At 43.2% G+C, this 23,546-nt stretch overlaps 1 protein-coding gene and 1 long non-coding RNA gene across 2 annotated transcripts in view; one reads left to right on the top strand and one right to left on the bottom strand.

The window, feature by feature from the left end:
* The window catches only part of LOC126355800 (facilitated trehalose transporter Tret1-like), an 83,938-nt gene extending 73,558 nt beyond the window's left edge, over positions 1–10,380 (top strand). The window contains exons 5-6 of the mRNA XM_050006222.1: positions 492–597; positions 9,810–10,380. Of these exons, the coding sequence (XP_049862179.1) occupies positions 492–597; positions 9,810–10,081 (378 nt within the window). The 3' untranslated portion in view covers positions 10,082–10,380. The remainder of the gene's footprint in view (positions 1–491; positions 598–9,809) is intronic.
* Positions 1–23,546, bottom strand: part of LOC126355803 (uncharacterized) — a 367,829-nt gene that overhangs the window by 64,778 nt on the left and 279,505 nt on the right. The window lies entirely within an intron of this gene.

Below are 23,546 nucleotides of genomic sequence, written 5' to 3'. Positions count from 1 at the left end.
TAGCCTCCTTGGCTCTGATTTCACCGAGTAGAGCTTTAGAAATATTTAAGCATGTACTACGAAATTAATTTGAGGTGTAACAGTATGTTGCTTGGGACGACCAAAGTTGACCCTAAATGCGTGGGTCATTTGTGTACCACTAGGTTCCTATCCCCTTAGTTTTCACGTAACAGAGACACTTGCAAGGTCGTCTCATTACTGAACTAGAATTTGGAGGAGGAAGTTCAGGTAATTTATGAAAGAAAGTGTTTGGTTTTAATTTCCATTGATAGTAACGACATATAAATGCCAGTTGGGATTTGAAATCTGTGAACGCTTCTTTCTACTCATTTGGTCTACAAACAGAATTATGTGATATTCGTTGTAGTAAAATAAAACGCTAACTTGTACAGAAGTTATTGGCCCAATTACGAGATGCATGTCATTGTTCACTGTAAATAATAATGTGAATTAGCAGGAAATTAATCATAACATACGTGTCGTTTTTTCAGGTTGCTCTGGGTACATACTTTTATGTGTTGGAATACCAGGATGCATCATCGCTTGGTTGGCTGCCAGTCACGTCGCTCGTCGTCTACATCTTCGTCTACTCGCCAGGTGAGTGACTCGACAGTAACAATTTCTAGTGAGTCATGTTTAATCCGAAAACATTAGTCGCTATGCCTTCCCGCAACCTCTGACTCTCCTCTCGCTGTTTCTATACGCATATATATATATATATATATATATATATATATATATATATATATATGTGTGTGTGTGTGTGTGTGTGTGTGTGTGTGTGCAACAGGTAGTCAAATGAAAAGAAGATAGATGGGAAAACAATAATAAACTGTTTATTATTTCAAAAGTAATCGCCATAACTGTTAAAACAATTATTCGACTGTGAGACAAGACAGTTAGTACCGTCATGGAAAAATGCTTGCGGTTGCCTGTTTAACCATGCAGGCGTACACCTCTTTGTCAAAAACCTCCCTTCAGCGGTCCAAAAATATAGAAATCGTACGGGGTGAGATTTGGCCTGTATGCAGTATGTGTGAACACTTTCAAAAAATTGAAGCGCGAAATTAAGCCCAAACGTTCAGGAATCTTGACGGACGGCATTATTCTGTTGTACGATAACGCCCGCCTACACCTTGTAAAGTTGTTTCGACTACAGTGCAAAAGTTTCGTTAGGAAGCCATTACAGATCCTCCACAGAGTCTTGACGTCTCCCCATGCGATTTCGATATTTTTGGAGCCGTGAAGAAAGGCATGAAGAGATGCACGCCTGGGTGCAATCTTGGTTCCATAGGCAATTGCAAACATTTTTCGACGGTGGCATTGACAGACTTGTCCCACAATGGGGTTAATGTATTAACAATTATGGCTATTACTTATGAAATAATAATAATTTACTTACGTTTTTCCATCTATCTCGTTTTCATTTGACTGCCCCTTCTAGATTCCAGACGTGAAATATACTTTCCTCGTCTACGAGACGTTACACTCCAAAGTTGTGACAGCGGAAAACTGGTGAATAGTTTTCAGTTTAAACAAGTGTATACGACGTGTGACAATAAAGTAATGAGACTGACGTGAAAAAAATGTTGCTTACCGTTTTAGTCACGTTTAGTGATGTCTCCTTCAAATTAGTTCCCTTCTGATTGCACACACTTTTTCCAGTGCTTCTGGAACTCACCTTCAGTCATATCCTCCAAGACCGTCGTCACAGCTTTTTGGACATCTTGTGTTGCTTGAAAATGGTGTCCCTTGACCGACATTTTGACTCTTGAAAATAGAAAAAAGTCGCACGGAGCGATTCTGGTGAATAAGGTGGCTGTGGTAGTACTGAAATTTGTTGTGAGGTTATAAATTGATATTGTGGTGTGAAATTTTTGGGGACCATTTTTGCACAAATCTTTCTCATACCAAGATCTTCAGTTATTATCAGACGAATCGTTTCTCGATTGATGTTCAGTGCTTCTGCAATCATTTTCACGGATAATCTTCGATCAGATCGCACGAGTCCACGCACCCTGGCCAAGTTGACATCCGTCCGTGAGGTTGATGGTCGTTCATTGCAGTCTTCATCTTCAACATTCGTTCTGCCTTCACTGAACATTTTATGCAAACGAAAAACTTGAGCTCCTGACATAACCTCCTCTACAAAAGCCTTCTGAAGCTTACTGTAAGTTGTCGTCGTGTTTTCACCTAATTTAATGCAAAAATAAATGGCATACCGTTGCTCGATATTATGCGGTTCCATTTCCGTGACGAGAGACACAAACACGTTTTAAGTTACTGAAGCTCAACTCACGACTGATCAGTTGCATCGATGTGCCGCTTGGACTTGGAGCAACTTATAGACCAAGGTAAAATATATTGTGCCTACGCAAGCCTGCAGGGTTGCCACATCTTACAAAGAAATTCAGTCTCATTACTTTATTGTCGCACTTCGTATTAGAGCAGAGAAGTGTGACACATTAGCATTGTGGGAGAGACAAGTATAAATTTAATTATTATTCTGAATAGGTACGTTAGTCTTGCTAATATTCAAGTAAAATATTTATGCAATGCCTCATAAAGAACGAGAAGCATGTAGAAGAGTAGGAGAAAACGAAACTTTACTGGGAGGAGAGGGTATGTGATGTTATTTCAGTGCTTACAAAATCAAGTCAAATTTACAAGGAACTGGGAACCATCGGCCCTCTTATCAGTATAACGATGCACGCCATCTAACCAGCAAGCCTGCACTGATTCGGTTGGGAATCGTGTCATAAAGCTGTTGTCGCTGTTCTAAGACAAGCGGCCGCACAGCTATTGCAACTGGTCCTTGATATCTCGGATACTCGCGCAGGGGCGGTGGTGACGTCCGGGCTGGTCCCACACACGTCCTATCGGAGGCAGATCTGGGAACCTTGCTGCCCACTGGATTACCTCAACATCATGTAGACAGTTCATAGAGACACGTGTCATTCTAAGAGCAGCGTGTTGCCCTGACGAAAAATAGCACCATGAGAGGCAAAATGGAAATGAGTCTTTGGTGTCTTTGGCTGGGAGGCCCTTTGCAGGGCAAGTCCGGTCGCCTTGGTGCAGGACTTATTACATTCGACGCGAAATTGGACGACCTGGGCGCCGGATGGTGATGAAGTGATGATGAAGACAACACAAAATCTCCGACCCAGCCAGGAATCGAACCCAGGCCCATAGGACGGCAGTCCGTCACACTGACCACACAGTTTTCCGGTCGGAAACCATGAGAGGTAACACATGAAGACGAGACGCTGAATGTCCGTGACGTACTGATGTGACGTCAGAGTTCTCTGACACACTGCCTGTCGTGGCCTGAAGCGATACCCGACAGCTCCCGACTCCATGACGCCAAGGTTGACACTGCTGTGCCTCCCCGGAACATCGGAAGAACGGGATTTCTCTCCAAATTGGCCCTGTGGTTTAGGAGGAGATGCGAAACATACAGGGTGTTTCAAAAATGACCGCTATATTTGAAACGGCAATAAAAACTAAACGAGCAGCGATAGAAATACACCGTTTGTTGCAATATGCTTGGACAACAGTACATTTTCAGGCGAACAAACTTTCGAAATTACAGTAGTTACAATTTTCAACAACAGATGGCACTGCAAGTGATGTGAAAGATATAGAAGACAACACAGTCTGTGGGTGAGCCATTCTGTACGTCGTCTTTCTGCTGTAAGCGTGTGCTGTTCACAACGTGCAAGTGTGATGTGGACAACATGGTTTATTCCTTAGAACAGAGGATTTTTCTGGTGTTGGAATTCCACCGCCTAGAACACAGTGTTGTTGCAACAAGATGAAGTTTTCAACGGAAGTTTAATGTAACCAAAGGAACGAAAAGTGATACAATAAAGGATCTGTTTGAAAAATTTCAACGGACTGGGAACGTGACGGATGAACGTGCTGGAAAGGTAGGGCGACCGCATACGGCAACCACAGAGGGCAACGCGCAGCTAGTGCAGCAGGTGATCCGACAGCGGCCTCGGGGTTCGCCGTGTTGCAGCTGCCGTCCAAATGACGCCAACGTCAACGTATCGTCTCATGCGCCAGAGTTTACACCTCTATCCATACAAAATTCAAATGCGGCAACCCCTCAGCGCCGCTACCATTGCTGCACGAGAGACATTCGCTAACGATATAGTGCACAGGATTGATGACAGCGATATGCATGTGGGCAGCATTTGGTTTCCTGACGAAGCTTATTTTTACCTGGACGGCTTCGTCAATAAACAGAACTGGCGCATATGGGGAACCGAAAAGCCCCATGTTGCAGTCCCATCGTCCCTGCATCCTCAAAAAGCACTGGTCTGGGCCGCCATTTCTTCCAAAGGACAAAAAGAAAACAATGAAAAATTGAAAAACGAAAATAACATGGCGTCCCTTGGCGATTGTGACTAACCTTACTCCCAAATCTCTTTTCGTGTGTAAAAAAAAGTGAGACAATGTGATGGCGAAGTGCGATAGGTGTGAATAACAGTGCATGTTTCCAGAATGAGATTTTCACACTGCAGCGGAGTGTGCGCTGATATGAAACTTCCTGGCAGATTAAAACTGTGTACCCGGCCGAGACTGGAACTCGGGACCTTTGCCTTTCGCGGGCAAGTGCTCTACCATCTGAGCTACCGAAGCACGACTCACGGCCGGTACTCACAGCTGTACTTCTGCCCGTGTCTCGTCTCCTACCTTGCAAACTTTACAGAAGCTTCGCAGGAGGTTCGCAGGAGAGCTTCTGTAAAGTTTGTAAGGTTCGTAGGAGAGCTTCTGTAAAGTTTGGAAGGTAGGAGACGAGCTACTGGCAGAAGTAAAGCTGTGAGTACGAGGAGTGAGTCGTGCTTCGGTAGCTGAGATCTTAGAGCAGTTGCCCGCGTCTCGGTCGGGCACACAGTTTTAATCTGCCAGAAAGTTTCATGTCAGCGCACACTCCACTGCAGAGTGAAAATCTGGAAACATTCCCCAGGCTGTGGCTAAGCCATGTCTCCGCAATATCCTTTCTTTCAGGAGTGCTAGTTCTGCAAGGTTCGCACGAGAGCTTCTGTACAGTTTGGAAGGTAGAAGACGAGATACTAGCAGAAGTAAAGGTGTGAGTACCGGGCGTGAGTCGTGCTTCGGTAGCGCAGATGGTAGAGCACTTGCCCGCGAAAAGCAAAGGTCCCGAGTTCGAAACTCGGTCGGGCACACAGTTTTAATCTGCCAGGAAGTTTCAACAGTATATGTAACTACAGCCAAAAACAAAACACACCCAAGATGGAAAACTGAACTGTAAACTTAAGGACATATACCACAAACACTGTTGGAAAAATATTTGAAATTCAAAAACTCCTTAAGCAATTTTTTGCGACTACTTTGCAGATAATGTGCTGACAAGTCGTAAAAAGGCACCGATCAAGACGACCTGTAAAAATCCACTTTCTCCACTAACGTAATTCAAGGGCTTGATCACTACATAAATAAATAAAGAAATAAATGAAGCCATACGTGTTATAAAAATGGATTGACGTAAATATGAACGTATGTATGTTCCAAAATATGATTGAAATGGCTCTGAGCACTATGGGACTTAACTGCTGAGGTCATCAATCCTCTAGAACTTATAACTACTTAAACCTAACTAAGGACATCACACGCATCCATGCCCGAGGCAGGATTCGAACCTGCGATCGTAGCGGCTTCGCGGTTCCAGACTGTAGCGCCTAGAACCGCTCGGCCACTCCAGCCGGCTGTATGTTCTACAACTCCTTTTAAACCACAGGACCAATCTCAACCAAACTTGATACACATATTACATATTGTCTGGAAACCATCGCTGTGGGAGTAAGAACGAACTACGTATCGGAGAGCTGCGAGTGAGGGCAAAAAAGCAGTGTATCCTACGATGAGCGAATTCCCATGCTTTGGTGATCCAGTATTTGAGAATTGGCTTACTTGAAGCCTTACAACAAACTTTAAACATAATTTCAAACCTTTAAGAAACTTTGTGACGATCCCCACATTCTCGCTGCTCATATCGTAAGACTGCCAGTTCAAGCATGACGTTTTAATTAATTTATTACTTCTATACTACTAACGTTTCTCGCAACACATTTTGCAGACAGTATTTACATACATCGCTGAATCTAACAGAACAAATACATTATTGTATGGCATATCACTGAGGAGGTTTGACACCATAAAAATTGAGCTGCACAGAAACGAAACTGCACAGCGAAATACGCTAGAAATAGAGGTGAAATGAGTGTACAAATACAGGTGAAATATGTTAAATGTCTGTGAATATATATTTTACATGTGCCTAGGCGGGCAAAGCAACGGGTGTAAAAGTTCGTTCTAAACCCCTGGAACGATTTTAACCAAACTTGGTACACATATTAGTTACAGTCTACAAAAAAGACAGGAGGAATGAAGATGTAGGCAGAGAGAGGGCTAAGAGGGGATGAACAAACAAAGTGGGAGGAGGGTGTAGACATCTACATCTACATCTACATTTATACTCCGCAAGCCACCCAACGGTGTGTGGCGGAGGGCACTTTACGTCCCATTGTCGTTACCTCCCTTTCCTGTTCCAGTCGCTTATGGTTCGCGGGAAGAACGACTGCCGGAAAGCCTCCGTGCGCGCTCGAATCTCTCTAGTTTTACATTCGTGATCTCCTCGGGAGGTATAAGTAGGGGGAAGCAATATATTCGATACCTCATCCAGAAACGCACACTCTTGAAACCTGGACAGAAATCTACACCGCGATGCAGAGCGCCTCTCTTGCAGAGTCTGCCACTTGAGTTTGCTAAGCATCTCCGTAACGGTATCACGCTTAACAAATAACCCTGTGACGAAACGCGCCGCTCTTCATTGGGTCTTCTCTATCTACTCTGTCAACCGGACACTGATGAGCAATACTCAAGTATAGGTCGAACGAGTGTTTTGTAAGCCACCTTCTTTGTTGATGGACTACATTTTCTAAGGACTCTCCCAATGAATCTCAACCTGGCACCCGCTTTATCAACAATTAATTTTATGTGATCATTCCACTTAAAATTGTTCCGTACGCATACTCCCAGATATTTTACAAAAGTAACTGCTACCAGTGTTTGTTCCGCTATCATGTAATCATACAATAAAGGATCCTTCTTTCTATGTATTCGCAATACATTACATTTGTCTATGTTAAGGGTCAGCTGCCACTCTCTGCACCAAGCGCCCATCCACTGCAGATCTTCCTGCATTTCGCTGCAATTTTCTAATGCTGCAACTTCTCTGTATACTACAGCAGATAAAGGGAAGAGGAGCCGATGGACAGAGAGAGGAGGAGATGGACAGGGAAAAGGAAGAGGAAGAGATGAACAGAGAGAGGGGAAGGAGAAATGGTTCAAATGGCTCTGAGCACTATGGGACTTAACGTCTGAGGTCATCAGTTCCCTAGAACTTAGAACTACTTAAACCTAACTAACCTAAAGACATCACACACATCCATGCCCGAGGAAGGACTCGAACCTGCGACCGTAGCGGTCGCGCGGTTCCATACTGTAGCGCCTAGAACCACTCGGCCACCACGGTCGGCTCGTGGGAGGAGAAGATGGACAGAAAGAGGTACGAGAAAATGGAGAGAGGTGAGGGAGGCGTAGATAAGCAAAGAGAGTTTGGTAGAGGAGATGATCAAAGAGGGAGGGGAAGAAGTAATGGAATTATTGGAGAGAGGAGTTGGGCAGAGGGGGAAGGTGCAGATGGACCGAAGGGTGAGGGGGGGGGGGGAGAGAAGAAGAAAAGAGAAAGGGGCAGGAGGAAATGGACGTAGAGAGAGATAGGCAGAGAAAATGGACAAAGAGAAAGGGTGGAAGAGACGGACAGAAAGGGGGTGAATGACGAGATGGACAAACAAAGGGGAAAGAAGGAGATGGGCTAATAAAAGATTGGAATAAACATATACCAGGGCGATAACAGGTTCTAAGCTAGTAAATAGATAAATAATAAAAAAACAAAATTTCACAGTATTGGTCTAAAATAACTAGGAATTCTGTGTAATATTTGTAAAGAAATAAATCAGAAATTAAGACAGGTGTCGAAACACGCTTTGGTAAACAGGAAAAGTAAAATACGTTGAGATTTCCGGAAGGAAGAGATTAAAAACGCAAACGTGATAAATGTCGCCGGCCGCTGTGGCCGAGCGGTTCTAGGCGCTTCAGTCAGTAACCGCGCTGCTACTACGCTCGCAGGTTCGAATCCTCCCTCGGGCATGGATGTGTGTGATGTCCTTAGGTTAGTTAGGTTTAAGTACACTACTGGCCACTAAAATTGCTACACCAGGAAGATGACGTACTACAGACGAGAAATTTAACCGATAGGAAGAAGATGATGCAAATGATTAGCTTTTTCAGAGCATTGACACAAGGTTGGCTCCGGTGGCGACACCTACAACGTGCTGACATGACGAAAGTTTCCAACCGATTTCTCATACACAAACAGCAGTTGACCGGCGTTGTCCGGTGAAACGCTGTTCTGATGCCTCGTATAAGGAGAAATACATACCATCACGTTTCCGACTTTGATAAAGGTCAGATTGTAGTCTATTGCGATTGTGGTTTATCGTATCGCGATACTGCTGCTCCCGTTGGTCGATGTCCAATGGCTGTTAGCAGAATATAGAACGGTTGGGTTCAGGAGGGTAATACGGAACACCGTGCTGGATCCCAACGGCCTCGTATCACTAGCAGTCGAGATGACTGGCATCTTATCTGCTTGGCTGTAACCGATCGTGCAGCCACGTCTCGATCCCTGAGTTTGGGGCGTTAGCAAGACAACAACCATCTGCACGAACAGTTCGACGACGTTTGCAGCAGCTTCGACTATCAGCTCGGAGACCATGGCTGCGGTTACCCTTGACGCTGCATAACAGACAGGAGCGCCAGCGATGGTGTACTCAACGTCGAACCTGGGTGCACGAATGGCAAAACATCATTTTTTCGGATGAATCCAGGTTCTGTTTACTGCATCACGACGGTCGCATCCGTGTTTGACGACATCGCGGTGAACACACATTGGTAGCTTGCATTCGTCATCGCAAAATTGGCGAATCACCCGGCGTGATGGTATGGGATGCCATTGGTTACACGTCTCGGTCACCCCTTGTTCGCATTGACGGCACATTGAACAGTGGATGTTACATTTCAGATGTGTTACGACCTGTGGCTGTACCCTGCATTCGATCCTTGCGAATTCCTACATTTGAGCAGGATAATGCACGACTGCATGTTGCAGGTCCTGTACGGGCCTTTCAGGAAACAGAAAATGTTCAACTGCTGTCCTGGCCAGCACATTCTCCAGATCTCTCCCCAACTGAAAACGTCTGGTCAATGGTGGCCGAGCAACTGGCTCGTCACAATAAGCCAGTCCCTACTCTTGATGAACTGTGCTATGGTGTTGAAGCTGCATGGGCAGCTGTACCTGTACACGACATCCGAGCTCTGTTTGACTCAATGCCCAGGCGTATCAAGGCCGTTATTACGGCCTGAGGTGGTTGTTCTGGGTACTGATTTCTCAGGGTCTATGAACCCAAATTGCGTGAAAATGTAATCACATGTCAGTTCTAGTATAAAATATTTGTCCAATGAATACCCGTTTATCATCTGCATTTCTTCTTGGTGTAGCCAATTTTAGTGGCCAGTAGTGTAGTTCTAAGTCTAGGGAACTGATGACCTCAAATGTTAAATCCCATAGTGCTCAGAGCCATTTTTATGATAAGTGTCGTTGCAGAACTCAGGTCAGGTCAGGAATTCCCGTTGACATGCCGCCTGTTCTTTTCCAGGATTTGGAGCGCTGCCTTGGGCCGTCATGGGCGAGATCTTCCCGACGAACGTGAAGGCGCTGGCGTCGTCGCTGACGGCGTCCTTCTGCTGGCTGGTGGCCTTCCTCATCACCAAGTTCTTCAGCCAAATCTCGAGCTCGCTAGGCGCCTACACGCCTTTCTGGTTCTTCTCCGTCTGCTGCATCGCCGCCGCGCTTTTCGTCGTCTTCCTGCTGCCGGAGACGAAGGGCCGCCGCCTCGAGGAGATCCAGGCCATCCTCAACAAGCGGTGACCGCCTCGCCGGCGCACAGCCGACCTGCCGACACTTCTGTGTCTCGCTGGACGCCTGCCGTAGAATTTTCTGCCTGGCAAGGGTACTCGACAGACCCACTCGACATCACTAGAAAGCCACCACAAAGCTCCTTACGTCACGGTGCTACTCGCCCGCGTGAAAGCCGAACAAAGAACAGTATAGAGGCAAAGTGCTTGCCAGTTAAGCTAAGATACATTGGAAACAAGTGCTGTGATTTTCTTGTAGCTATTAAGTTCATTATGTGTGAAATTATTGTTAATAAAACGTGTTGGAATGTTTCCAGGACTTCTTCTGAAAGTATATGTTAAACACTGATTTCTTCTGTACAATATTTTTTCCATAACAGTACCTGCTCATCTGCCCAATAAAATGCTGAAAAATTTCCGTGTAGTACTAGTATGTAAGTCATTCCAGTGAAGTAACTGTACCAAATACTTAGTATTAAGAAAAAACTCTTAATCGCTTTTTCTGTTTATTTAATGCCGACCGGTTTCAGCCCGTCGTAGGGGCATCTTCTGGGCCAACATACTGTGAAATTACAATATATATCTTAGACAAAACTAATGACAACCATGACTAATGACAACCATTACGTAAATATAATGTTTTACCCACAGGTCGACTGCTTGTGGCGTCACGTCTATCAAGGTGTGGCAGCGGAGGATATTGGTGTTTAACGTCCCGTCGACAACGAGGTCATTAGAGACGGAGCACAAGTTCGGATTAGGGAAGAATGGGGAAGAAAGTGGGCAATGCCCTTTCGAAGGATGCATCCCGGCATTTGCCTGGAGTGATCTAGCGAATCACGGAAAACCTAAATCAGGATGGCCGGACGCGGGACTCAACCGTCGTCCTCCCGAATGCGAGTCCAGTGTTCTAACCACTGCGCCACCTCGCTCGGTGTGGCAGGAGACTGTAATCAATCTACCTTATGCCTGGGTTTATATAGCAACCTATGAGCACGTGAGCGTAAGCAACGCCTCCAGCGGTGACCACTGGTAGACGTCTAGGCTTAAAAACTGGAGTATAAATACAATTTGTGTTAAGTTTGCAATATAAACCCAGGTTATAAAACCCAGGCATAAGGTAAATTCCTTACAGTATCCTGCCACACCTTGACAGACATGACGCCACCAGCAGTCGACCAGTGAATAAAACATTATACTTACGTAATGGTTGTCATTAGTTTTGATTAACATATATATTTTAATTTCACAGTAAGTTCGCCCTGAAGATGGCCCCTGCGATGGGCTGAAACCGGTCGGTATTAAAGAAATTAAAAAAAAACGAGATTAAGACTGTTTTCTTAATACTAAGTCAATTTTATATCAATCGCTGTTACTCCGCAGCCATGTTGTCCAGACATTTGTCTGCCAAGAAAAGTGAAGCACGAAGAAAGGGAGGTCGAAATGAAACTTTAAAGCTTGAGAGAATTTTTTTGTTTTGGTCATCAGTCTACTGACTGGTTTGATGCGGCACGCCATGAATTCCTTTCCTGTGCTAACCTCTTCATCTCAGAGTAGCACTTGCAACCTACGTCCTCAATTATTTGCTTGACGTATTGCAATCTCTGTCTTCCTCTACAGTTTTTGCCCTCTGCAGCTCCCTCTAGTACCATGGAAGTCATTCCCTCATGTCTTACCAGATGTCCTATCATCCTGTCCCTTCTCCTTATCAGTGTTTTCCACATATTCCTTTCCTCTCCGTTTCTGCGTAGAACCTCGTCATTCCTTACCTTATCAGTCCACCTAATTTTCAACATTCGTCTATAGCACCACGTCTCAAATGCTTCGATTCTCTTCTGTTCCGGTTTTCCCACAATCCATGTTTCACTACCATACAATTCTGTACTCCAGATGTACATCCTCAGCAATTTCTTCCTCAAATTAAGGCCGGTATTTGATATTAGTAGACTTCTCTTGGCCAGAAATGCCTTTCTTGCCATAGCGAGTCTGCTTTTGATGTCCTCCTTGCTCCGTCCGTCATTGGTTATTTTACTGCCTAGGTAGCAGAATTCTTTAACTTCATTGACTTGGTGACCATCAATCCTGATGTTAAGTTTCTCGCTGTTCTCATTTCTACTACTTCTCATTACCTCCGTCTTTCTCCGATTTACTCTCAAACCATACTGTGTATTCATTAGGCTGTTCATTCCGTTCAGCAGATCATTTAATTCTTCTTCACTTTCACACAGGATAGCAATGTCATCAGCGAATCGTATCATTGATATCCTTTCACCTTGTATTTTAATTCCACTCCTGAACCTTTCTTTTATTTCCATCATTGCTTCCTCGATGTACAGATTGAAGAGTAGGGGCGAAAGGCTACAGCCTTGTCTTACTCCCTTCTTAATACGAGCACTTCGTTCTTGATCGTCCACTCTTATTACTCGCTCTTGGTTGTTGTACATTTTGTATATGACCCGTCTCACCCTATAGCTAACCCCTACTGTTTTCAGAATCTTGAACAGCTTGCACCATTTTATATTGTCGAACGCTTTTTCCAGGTCGACAAATCCTATGAACGTGTCTTGATTTTTCTTCAGCCTTGCTTCCATTATTAGCCGTAACAGCAGAATTGCCTCTCTCGTGCCTTTACTTTTCCTAAAGCCAAACTGATCGTCACATAGCGCATTCTCAATTTTCTTTTCCAGTCTTCTGTATATTATTCTTGTAAGCAGCTTCTATGCATGAGCTGTTAAGTTGATTGTGCGATAATTCTCGCACTTGTCAGCTCTTGCCGTCTTCGGAATTGTGTGGATGATGCTTTGGTATGTCGCCAGACTCATATATTCTACACACCAACGTGAATAGTCGTTTTGTTTCCACTTCCCCTAATGATTTTAGAAATTCTGATGGATTGTTATCTATCCCTTCTGCCTTATTTGAACGTAAGTCCTCCAAAGCTCTTTTACATTGCAATTCTAATACTGGATCCCCTATCTCTTCTAAGTCGACTCCTGTTTCTTCTTCTATCACATCAGACAAATCTTCACCCTCATAGAGGCTTTCAATGTATTCCTTCCACCTATCTGCTCTCTGCTCTGCATTTAACAGTGGAATTCCCGTTGCACTCTTAATGTTACCACCGTTGCTTTTAATGTCACCAAAGGTTGTTTTGACTTGCCTGTATGCTGAGTCTGTCCTTCCGACAATCATATATTTTTCGATGTCTTCACATTTTTGCTGCAGCCATTTCGTCTTAGCTTCCCTGCACTTCCTATTTATTTCATTCCTCAGCGACTTGTATTTCTGTATTCCTGATTTTCCCGTAACATGTTTGTACTTCCTCCTTTCATCAATCAACTGAAGTATTTCTTCTGTTACCCATGGTTTCTTCGGAGCTACCTTCTTTGTACCTATGTTTTCCTTCCCAACTTCTGTGATGGCCCTTTTTAGAGAAGTCCATTCCTCTTCAACTGTGTTGCCTACTGCGATATTCCTTATTGCTGTATCTATAGAGTTAGAGAACTTCAAACGTATCTCGTCATTCCTTAGAACTTCCGTATCCCACTTCTTAGCGTATTGATTCTTCCTGACTAACGTCTTGAACTTCAGCCTACTCTTCATCACTACTATGTTGTGATCTGAGTCTATATCTACTCCTGGGTACGCCTTACAATGCAGTATCTGATTTCGGAATCTCTGTCTGACCATGATGTAATCTAATTGAAATTTTCCCGTATCTCCCGGCCTTTTCCAAGTATACCTCCTCCTCTTGTGATTCTTCAACAGGGTATTCGCTATTACTATCTGAAGCTTGTTACAGAACTCAATTAGTCTTTCTCCTCTTTTATTCCTTGTCCCAAGCCCATATTCTCCTGTAACCTTTTCTTCTACTCCTTCCCCTACAACTGCATTCCATTCTCACATGACTATTAGATTTTCGTCCCCCTTTACGTACTGCATTACCCTTTCAATATCCTCATACACTTTCTCTATCTGTTCATCTTCAGCTTGCGACGTTGGCATGTATACCTGAACTATCGTTGTCGGTGTTGGTCTGCTGTCGATTCTGATTAGAACAGCCCGGTCACTGAACTGTTCACAGTAACACACCCTCTGCCCTACCTTCCTATTCATAACGAATCCTACACCTGTTATACCATTTTCTGCTGCTCCTTGGGAGAATATGTGACGTTATTTCAGTGATTACAAAATGGAGTCAAATCTACATGGAACGTGGCAGTATCAGCCCTCTAATCAGTACGATGCTGCATTCCCTCTGACCTGGATGCATGAACTGATTCGGTTGGACAGGCTGACATACATCCACTGCATTCTCTTCTGAGGCAGTCTGGCCCACAACTGTTGTAGCTGGTCCTAGATACCCTAAATACTGGGACAGAGATGACGTCCACCAAGCTTAGCCTGTCCAACACATGTTCTGCTGGGGGAAGATCTGGGATGCTGACCACTGGGCTACCTCAAAACCGTGCAGAAAGTTCATGGAGGTCCATGCCACGTGTGAACGGGCACTGTCCTACTGAAAAATGGCACCACAATACTGTTGCACAATGCGTAATGCGTGACGACGGAGGACGTACGTGAGATGCCATTCTGCTGTCAGAGCTCCCTCGATCACTACCAGCCGTGCCCATAAGTCATACACGATGCCTCTCTACACCATGAAACAACTCCGTGTCTTCCCGAAACAATGGACGGTTGGGACATATCTCCAGGTCGCCTTGAGACATCTCATCCTGGATAGTGAAGAATCGTGATTCGTCGCTTAACACAGTGTGACGCCACCATTCATCAGACGTTTGCGTTGTGGCGTTAACGGCACCGTACGCGTGCGTCAGTGAGGATGATGATGTTTGGTTTGCTGGGAGCTCAACTGCACAGTCATCAGCACCCATACAAAGTCCCAATTTTTACACAGTCCAGTTTTTTCACAATCCAGTGTAGCCACTGTCACGAATGATGATGTTGATGGTGAAATGATGAGGGCAACACACGCACCCAGTCTCCAGGCGGAGAAGATCCCCAAGTCAGCCAGGAACCTAACCCGGGACCCCATGATCCAGAGGCAGCAACGCTAGATGCTAGACCACGAGCTGCAGACGCATGGGACGTAATCTCCTAGTCCGGCTGCTGCTAATCTCCGGTCAATGCTGCGAGACGGCACAGAATACTGCAGGGGGTCCATTACGTGTCCTCAGATGGCAGGTTACGATATGCTTGGTGCACAGTACGGGGATCTTCCTTGTGGTGGTCACGCGTGGTCCACCGAAACCTTGACGACGAGAATGTCTGCCCTCACACTGCCGTGCAGTCCAACCTCGCGTCACTGTCACATCCGAATGTCCGACAAATCTGGATATTACACAGTACCACCAGCTGTCCCTTTCCAGATTCTGTCAGTTGCTCATAAAGATGTCTGCATCTACATCTGCATCTACATAGATCCTCTGAAAGCCACCATAAGGTCCGTGGCGGAGTGTACCATGTAGGGCTTTTAATATATTATCGATATATCGACATTTTTCGAAAGACTACCCGTATACGTGTATACGAGGCGTGTTTTTTTAAGTAAGTACCGTTTTGAAATTAAATAAAGACGTGCTAAGATATCTCAATAATTTTATTTTTACATTAAAGCCTGTACCTTATTCTACTTTTCTACATAATTTCTGCCAACATTGCGGCACTTGCCATAACATTGTACCAGTTTTTGAACACCCTCCGCATAGAAGTCTGCCGCTTGACTTGTTAACCACCGCATCACCACTGTTTTGACTTCGTCATCGTCTTGAAGACGCTCACCGCCCAGGTGTTTCTTCAAGTGCAGGAACAGATGGTAGTCACTGGCCGCAAGATCGGGGCTGTACGGAGGATGATCCAGAGTTTCCCATCGAAAAGATGTGATGAGATCTTTGGTCTGATTCGCCACATGCGGACGGGCATTGTCTTGCAGCAAAACGATGCCCTTGCTCAACTTCCACGGACTGTTGCTTTTATTCTGGTGTGACGCAGGCCACCCATGTTTCATCGCCCGTAACAATTTGGCTTTAGAAATCATCACCGTCGTTGTGGTACCGCTCAAGGAAAGTCAATGCACTGCCTAAACGTTTGATTTTGTGCACATCCGTCAACATTTTTGGTACCCAACGTGCGAACAATTATCGGTAATTCAAGTGCTCGGTCACAATGCCAAACAAACACTATGAGAAACATTAGAAAATTCATCCCGCAAGGACGAAATGGTAAAGCATCTGTTTTCTCTCACCGTATTGTCCACTTCCTGCACCAAACGTTCATTCATGCACATTTGTGCGGCCATCTTTACATGCTCTCATCCACTTTCTTACCATTCCATCACTCATAATGTTTTCTCCGTAAACTGCACAGATCTCACGATGGGTATTGATCGCTTTTAGGCCTTTAGCACTAAGAATTCTTATAACAGCCCATACTTCACAGTCAGCAGGACTCACAATTTTCGGACACATCTTAAACACTCAGCACACAAAGTAAACAAGGAAGAATCAGACTGTAATTGCGTCAGTGCGTAGATTAAGATACAGGCTTTGTTGTAAAAATAAAATTATTGTGATATCTTAGCACGTCTTTTTTTTTTAATTTCAAAACGGCACTTGCTTAAAAAACGCGCTCCTTATATGCTATACTTTTTCTCACGATACACACTACCGCTCATTAATTTCAACACACCCAATTAATGACATCTGGTTCTCTGTACATAAGGTCTAATATCGTGGGTAAGGTTGAGGAAGCAAAGGAATAGTACAACATTTGTACACATGTCATGATTTTTGTTTGTGATCAACGAGATATAATAGCATGCAACAAACGATGTTGTGTAAATAAACTTTATGTATCTATCTGATATATTTGTTCACCTATTTGCCGACATACGCCGCCATTTGGTGCACCTGCGCTGTTCCCTGTAGTGATGTGATGTCCGCAGCGAACGGCAAGCATTACCACGGTACATGCGGTTCCTGCACGTCAGTTCCTTCGTGACACTTCAGTGTGCACATCGCTCCACGAGTGGAGACATCCACAGAAAAACGTGCTGTAATTGTAGCGCTCAGCCAGGCAGGTTCATCTATTCGCCAAATTGCGAAAGAATGTACTTTGTCTGTAGGGGGAGTGCAATACACCCTTCCCCGCCAGAAGACAACAGGTAGCAATAAGGACACACCACAACTAGGACGATCTCGTAAAACAACTAAAAGTGACGATAAATATATCAAACATACCAGTAAGGGAAATAGATTAAAAGCAGCGCCCTGAATTCGTCCAGAATCGGTAGAAATGAACACGACAACAATATCTGTTGCAACAGTAAAAGGGAGACTGACTGAAGCCGGGTTGGAAGGATGATTCACAGCAAGAGAACCCCTTCTAAGGCCCATAAATAAACAGAATGGGCTAGAAAACATCGAAATTGGACATCGGAAGAGTGGGCGAAGATGTTATTCACCGATGAATCAAAGTTCGAGGTTTTTGGAACCAGAAGGAGAATGGTTCTAGCTTTCAAGCGTTATGACCGGCCCCAATTCAACAGCTCTGTCAGGAGGGTCAATATGGAGCTAGATCACCTGCTTAGGGCGGCTACTTTGTCAGGCATAGGTTTGGTTCCTGTCGATGGTATTGGTAGGTGGGACTTGGCAAGGCATGGTTTGCATCTCAAAAGAAAAGGAAAGTGTAAACTGATAGCAAAATCTTTAAGGGGGGGGGGGGGGAGGTGGCACTGAAACTCATGTGAGTACTTTTCTAGACCAAGATTAGTGTCCGGTCATCCTACACTGATTGAAATTAAGCTTAATGAGAAGTTCAGAGAGGCAGGTACTTAGATATGTGAAAATATCACAAGATTCTCATAACAGTACAGTGAAAAATAATGTTAGTATGTCACAAGGTTCATATAAAATCACAGTGATAAATAATGGTAATATATTGTATCAGGATACCAGGGAATTAAAAAACAAAGTAGATGAGCTTCTTGTTTGTTAGAAAATTTAGAAACTGTGTGTGGAATAGATGTACTATGCATCTCTGAACATCATTTAGTCACAGGTATGGAGTTGTTAATGTAGATGGATATAAGCTTTCAGCTCATGTAAGTAGAGACACTATGGAGAGAGGATGGGGTGTTATCATGTTAAAATCAGTCATAGTGTGAAAAATTTGGAACCTAAAAATGTGCATGTGACCTTAAACTAAATAAAGGCACTTTTATAATTGTAGGCATGTATAGGTCCCCATTGAGAAATCTTCAACTATTTTTTAAAAACGTGGATTCTTTGTTGTGCTGTCAGACAAAGGGAAAAAAATTATTGTGTGTGGGGATTTAAACGTAAATTTTGTGAAAGAGTCCGATAGAGAGCTTGACCTTGAAGTATTACTTGGTTCTTTCAATTTGACATCAGATATTGAGTTTACTACTCAGGTGGCACAGGAAAACAGCACACTAATAGATAACGTTTTCATAGATTTAGATAAATTTAATCAAATAAAAACTTCTCCTGTTAAGAATGGTCTGTCTGATCACGGTGTACAGATAGTTACAGTATATGATATAGCTCCACACAGTAATGCAAAACAGTCCTCCAAAAATAATACATTCCATTAACGATTTAACAATTCAGAATTTTAGGTAAAGCTTGCAACAGTTACGAGCTGGGGTGAAGTGCGCAGGGAACATGATGCTAATTTAAAATTTAACCTATTTCATGATAACTTTGTGAGTATATTTTAAAACAGTTCCCCTAAGAAAACAGTGAAATATAATTGTAAGAAACCATATAAAAAGCCTTGTCTTACTAAAAGGATAAAAATATCTTGTAAGCAGAAAAGGGAACTGTATCTTATAGCTAGGAGTAATGATCCTAAAACAGGGAAATATCATAAAAACTACTGCATCGTATTAAGAATAGTTATTAAAAAGTCCAGAAATATGTGCATTATGTCTGAGACTAGCACATCTGATAATAAAATTAAAATAATTTGGAATATTGTGAAAAGGGAATCAGGGCAACTGGAAGCCCAGGAAGACTATATTTCCATCAAACACACTAAAAGTTTGTTAACAAGAAGTCAGAAGTAGAAAACATTTTTAGTAATTTGTTGGGAAAGTAGGATCCAACTATACATTAGAAAATGCAAGGCAGTATATGGGAGAGGCAGTATCTATGCTATTTTATAAAACTGAAATTCAACCCATCTCTCCTACTGAAATTAGGAAAATAATAAATTCACTCAAAAGTAAAAGTGTGCGTGGAATTGATAACATTTCCTACAGAGTACTAAAAGCTTGTTCCCAACAAATAAGTAGGATTCTCAGCCACATATGTAGTAGCTCACTGCAACAGGGCACTTTTCCAGATAGACTGAAATACGCTATTGTTAAACCATTGCATCAAAATGGGATAGATCCGATGCTAACAACTACCATCCAATCTCACTTCCGACAGCTTTATCCAAAAGACTTGGAAAAGTAATGTATTCAAGAGTAGCATCACATATTTGTAAAAATGAAGTACTAACAAAATGTCAGTTTGATTTCTGAAATGCTTTTCAACAGAAAATTCTGTGTGTGCTTTCACTGATCAAATATTAAATGCATTGCATAACTGAACATCACCTATTGGGATATTTTGTGATCTCTCAAAGGCTTTTGATAGTGTGAATCATGAAATTCTTCTAGATAAGCTTAAGTATTCTGGTATGAGTGTGAGAGTGCACAAATTGTTTAATTTAATTCATACTTAACTGGAAGACTGCAGAAGGTTGAAATTAACAGTACAGATAGTTTGCAAAAACTAGCAGAGTCCTCTAACTGGGGAGGTATCAAGATTGGTGTCCCACAGGGTTTTGTCTTGGGTCCCTTATTGTTCTTAATATATATTAAAGACTTGCCACTCATGAAGATGCAAAGTTAGCTCTTTTCGCTGATGATTCAATTATAGTAATTACACACAAGAAGCAAGAATCAGCTGAGGAAATTGCAAATAATGTTTTTCAGAAAATTATTAAGTGGTTCTCTGCAAATGAACATCACTGAATTTTGAGAAAACACATATTGTGCAATTCTGTACAGTAAATAGCATTAATTATTGATAAATATAGACTATGAACGGAAATCTCTTGCTAAGGTAGAATACAAAAAGTTTCTGGGTGTGTGCATTGATGAGAAATTGAATTGGAGGAAACGCATCAATGATATTCTGCAACGGTTAGGTTCGGCTACTTATGCTCTTAGGGTTATTGCAAATTTTGGTGATAAACATTTCAGTAAATTAGCCTACTCTGCCTATTTTCATTCACTGCTTTCATATGGCATCATATTTTGGGTCAATTCGTCATTAAGAGAGAAAGTGTTCATTGCACACAAGCATGTAATCAGATTAATAGCTGAGGCCCACCCAAGATCACCTTGCCGACTTTTATTTAAGGAACTCGGGGTATTCACAGTACCTTTGCAATACATGTGTTCACTTACGAAATTTGTCATTAATAGTCCATCCCAATTCGAAAATGACAGCGAAGTGCATAGTTACAACACTAGAAGAAAGGAGGATATTTACTATTCTGGATTAAATCTCACTTTGGCACAGAAAGGGGTGAATTATACTGCCACAAAAATCTTTGGTCATTTGCCAAATAGTATTAAAAGTCTGACAGCTGGCCAACCAACATTTAAAAGCAAATTAAAAGAATTTCTGAATGAAAACTCTTTCTAGTCAACAGATGAATTCGTAGATATGAAATAGTAACTGTAAAAAATTAATTATAGGAAAGGGTTCACCTTACATCAGGATAATGATCCAAAACATCAGTCGGCATACTGTACGAATTAGATTGCATCAGAGGAAAAACAGAAAGCACTGAATGATATGGAATAGCCATTCCGAAGCCTCGATTGTAATCCCTTTATAACGACCTGGGACGAAACGGACACATGTGTCAGGGAAGTTAATATATCCAGCACGGAACATCTCTGGAATATTGTTAAGGATGTGTGGAATCATATAGATACACGATATCTACAAATACTGACTGACCGCATCCCTCGAGTTTGTGAGGCAGTCATTAAATCCAAAGGAGGATACTCTGATGAAAGTAAAATTAATGATTGTGTTTTTATTATATAGGTGGAATTTAATACAACTATATTTTGTGAGAAATAGCGTTTGATTTGTGTTGTAAATCTGAAATACCAGGGTGTATTGAAATTAATGAGCTGTAGTGTATCGATATCAAATGGAGATCTCGAATACCGATTTTTTTTACTTTATATTATATTTTTTCACAATTTTCGGTAAATATTTCAAGTACTTGTTTTGAAATTGTAGTAAGACATAATTTTACTTTCACTGGGTGAAGAAGTCGTACTATTTGTTGATCTTTCATCACGTCCGCTTCATCCACCACGAGTGGCTTCGTTTGCGATTTACCGGCGTGATGTGTGGTTTATGAACAGCCGCTCGAGAATGAAATCTACTTTTTCTCATCTCGTGCCTAACTGTCACAGTACTTGCACTGGATTCTGATGCAGTTTGGGATTCCTGTGTGATAGGCCGGATAGCTGTCTGCCTATTACACATTACGACCCTCTTCAACTGTCGACTGTCTGTCAGTCAACAGACAGTCGGCCTGTACGCTTTTGTGCTATACGTGTCCCTTCACGTTTCCACTTCACTAGCACATCGGAAACATGAGACCTAGGGATGTTTAGGAGTATGGAAACCTCGCGTACAGACGTATGACACAAGTGACATCCAATCACCTGACCACGTTCGAAGTCCATGAGTTCCGCCTCTCTAAATTTTCTCAATAGCGTTTCTCGAAAAGAACCTTCCCTCCAGGTATTCCCGTCAGAGTTCCTGAAGCATTTCCACAACAGTTACGTGTTTTTCTAAGCCACCGGCAACATTATCTAGCAGGCCGCCTTTGAATTTCTTCGATTTCTTTTTTCAGTCCGACCTGGTACGCATCCCAAAACACTGGAGCAGTACTCAAGTAAAGGCCTTCGTTACAGGTGAACCACTCTTTCCTAAAATTCTCCAAAAATACCGAAGTCGACCGTTCGTCTTCTCCTCAAAATGGTTCAAATGGCTCTGAGCACTATGCGACTTAACTTCTGAGGTCATCAGTACCCTAGAACTTAGAACTACTTAAACCTAACTAACCTAAGGACATCACACACACATCCATGCCCAAGGCAGGATTCGCACCTGCGACCGTAGCGGTCGTGCGGTTCCAGACTGTAGTGCCTAGAACCGCTCGGCCACCACGGCCGGCGCATTCTCCTCCACAGTCCTCACATGATCGGTCCATTTCATATCGCTCTGAAACGCTACGCCCAGATATATAAACGAGAGGCAGAGCGGTTCTAGGCCCTACGTTCATCTACATTCATATTCCGCAAGCCACCCAACGGTGTGTGTGGGAGGGCACTTCACATGCCACTGTCATTACCTCCCTTTCCTGTTCCAGTCGCGTATCGTTCGCGGGAAGAACGACTGTCTGAAAGCCTCCGTGCGCGCTCGAATCTCTCTAATCTGACATTCGTGATCTCCACGGGAGGTAAAAGTAGGGGGAAGCAGTGTATTCGATACCTCATCCAGAAACGCACCCTCTCGAAACCTGGCGAGCAAGCTACACCGCGATGCAGAGCGCCTCTCTTGCAGAGTCTGCCACTTGAGTTTGCTAAACATCTCCGTAACGCTATCACGGTTACCAAATAACCCTGAGATGAAACGCGCCGCTCTTCTTTGGATCTTCTCTATCTCCTCTGTCAACCCGATCTGGTACGGATCCCACACTGATGAGCAATACTCAAGTATAGGTCGAACGAGTGTTTTGTAAGCCACCTCCTTTGTTGATGGACTACATTTTCTAAGGACTCTCCCAATGAATCTCAACCTGGTACCCGCCTTACCAACAATTAATTTTATATGATCATTCCACTTCAAATCGTTCCGCACGTATACTCCGAGATATTTAACAGAAGTAACTGCTACCAGTGTTTGTTCCGCTATCATGTAATCATACAATAAAGGATCCTTCTTTCTATGTATTCGCAATACATTACATTTGTCTATGTTAAGGGTCAGTTGCCACTCGCTACACCAAGTGCCTATCCGCTGCAGATCTTCCTGCATTTCGCTACAATTTTCGAATGCTGCAACTTCTCTGTATACTACAGCATCATCCGCGAAAAGCCGCATGGAAGTTCCGACATTATCTACTAGGTCATTTATATATATAGTGAAAAGCAATGGTCCCATAACACTCCCTTGTGGCACGCCAGAGGTTACTTTAACGTCTTTAGACGTCTCTCCATTGATAACAACATGTGGTGTTCTGTTTGCTAAAAACTCTTCAACCACCATCCGTTCTGGATCCGCGCGACCGCTACGGTCGCAGGTTCGAATCCTGCCTCGGGCATGGATGTGTGTGATGTCCTTAGG

Source organism: Schistocerca gregaria, chromosome 3, assembly GCF_023897955.1.
Source record: "Schistocerca gregaria isolate iqSchGreg1 chromosome 3, iqSchGreg1.2, whole genome shotgun sequence".
NCBI classification, from domain to species: Eukaryota; Metazoa; Arthropoda; class Insecta; order Orthoptera; family Acrididae; genus Schistocerca; species Schistocerca gregaria.
Note: the sequence above shows the minus strand (reverse complement) of the source record. Positions and strands in the feature narration are given on the sequence as shown.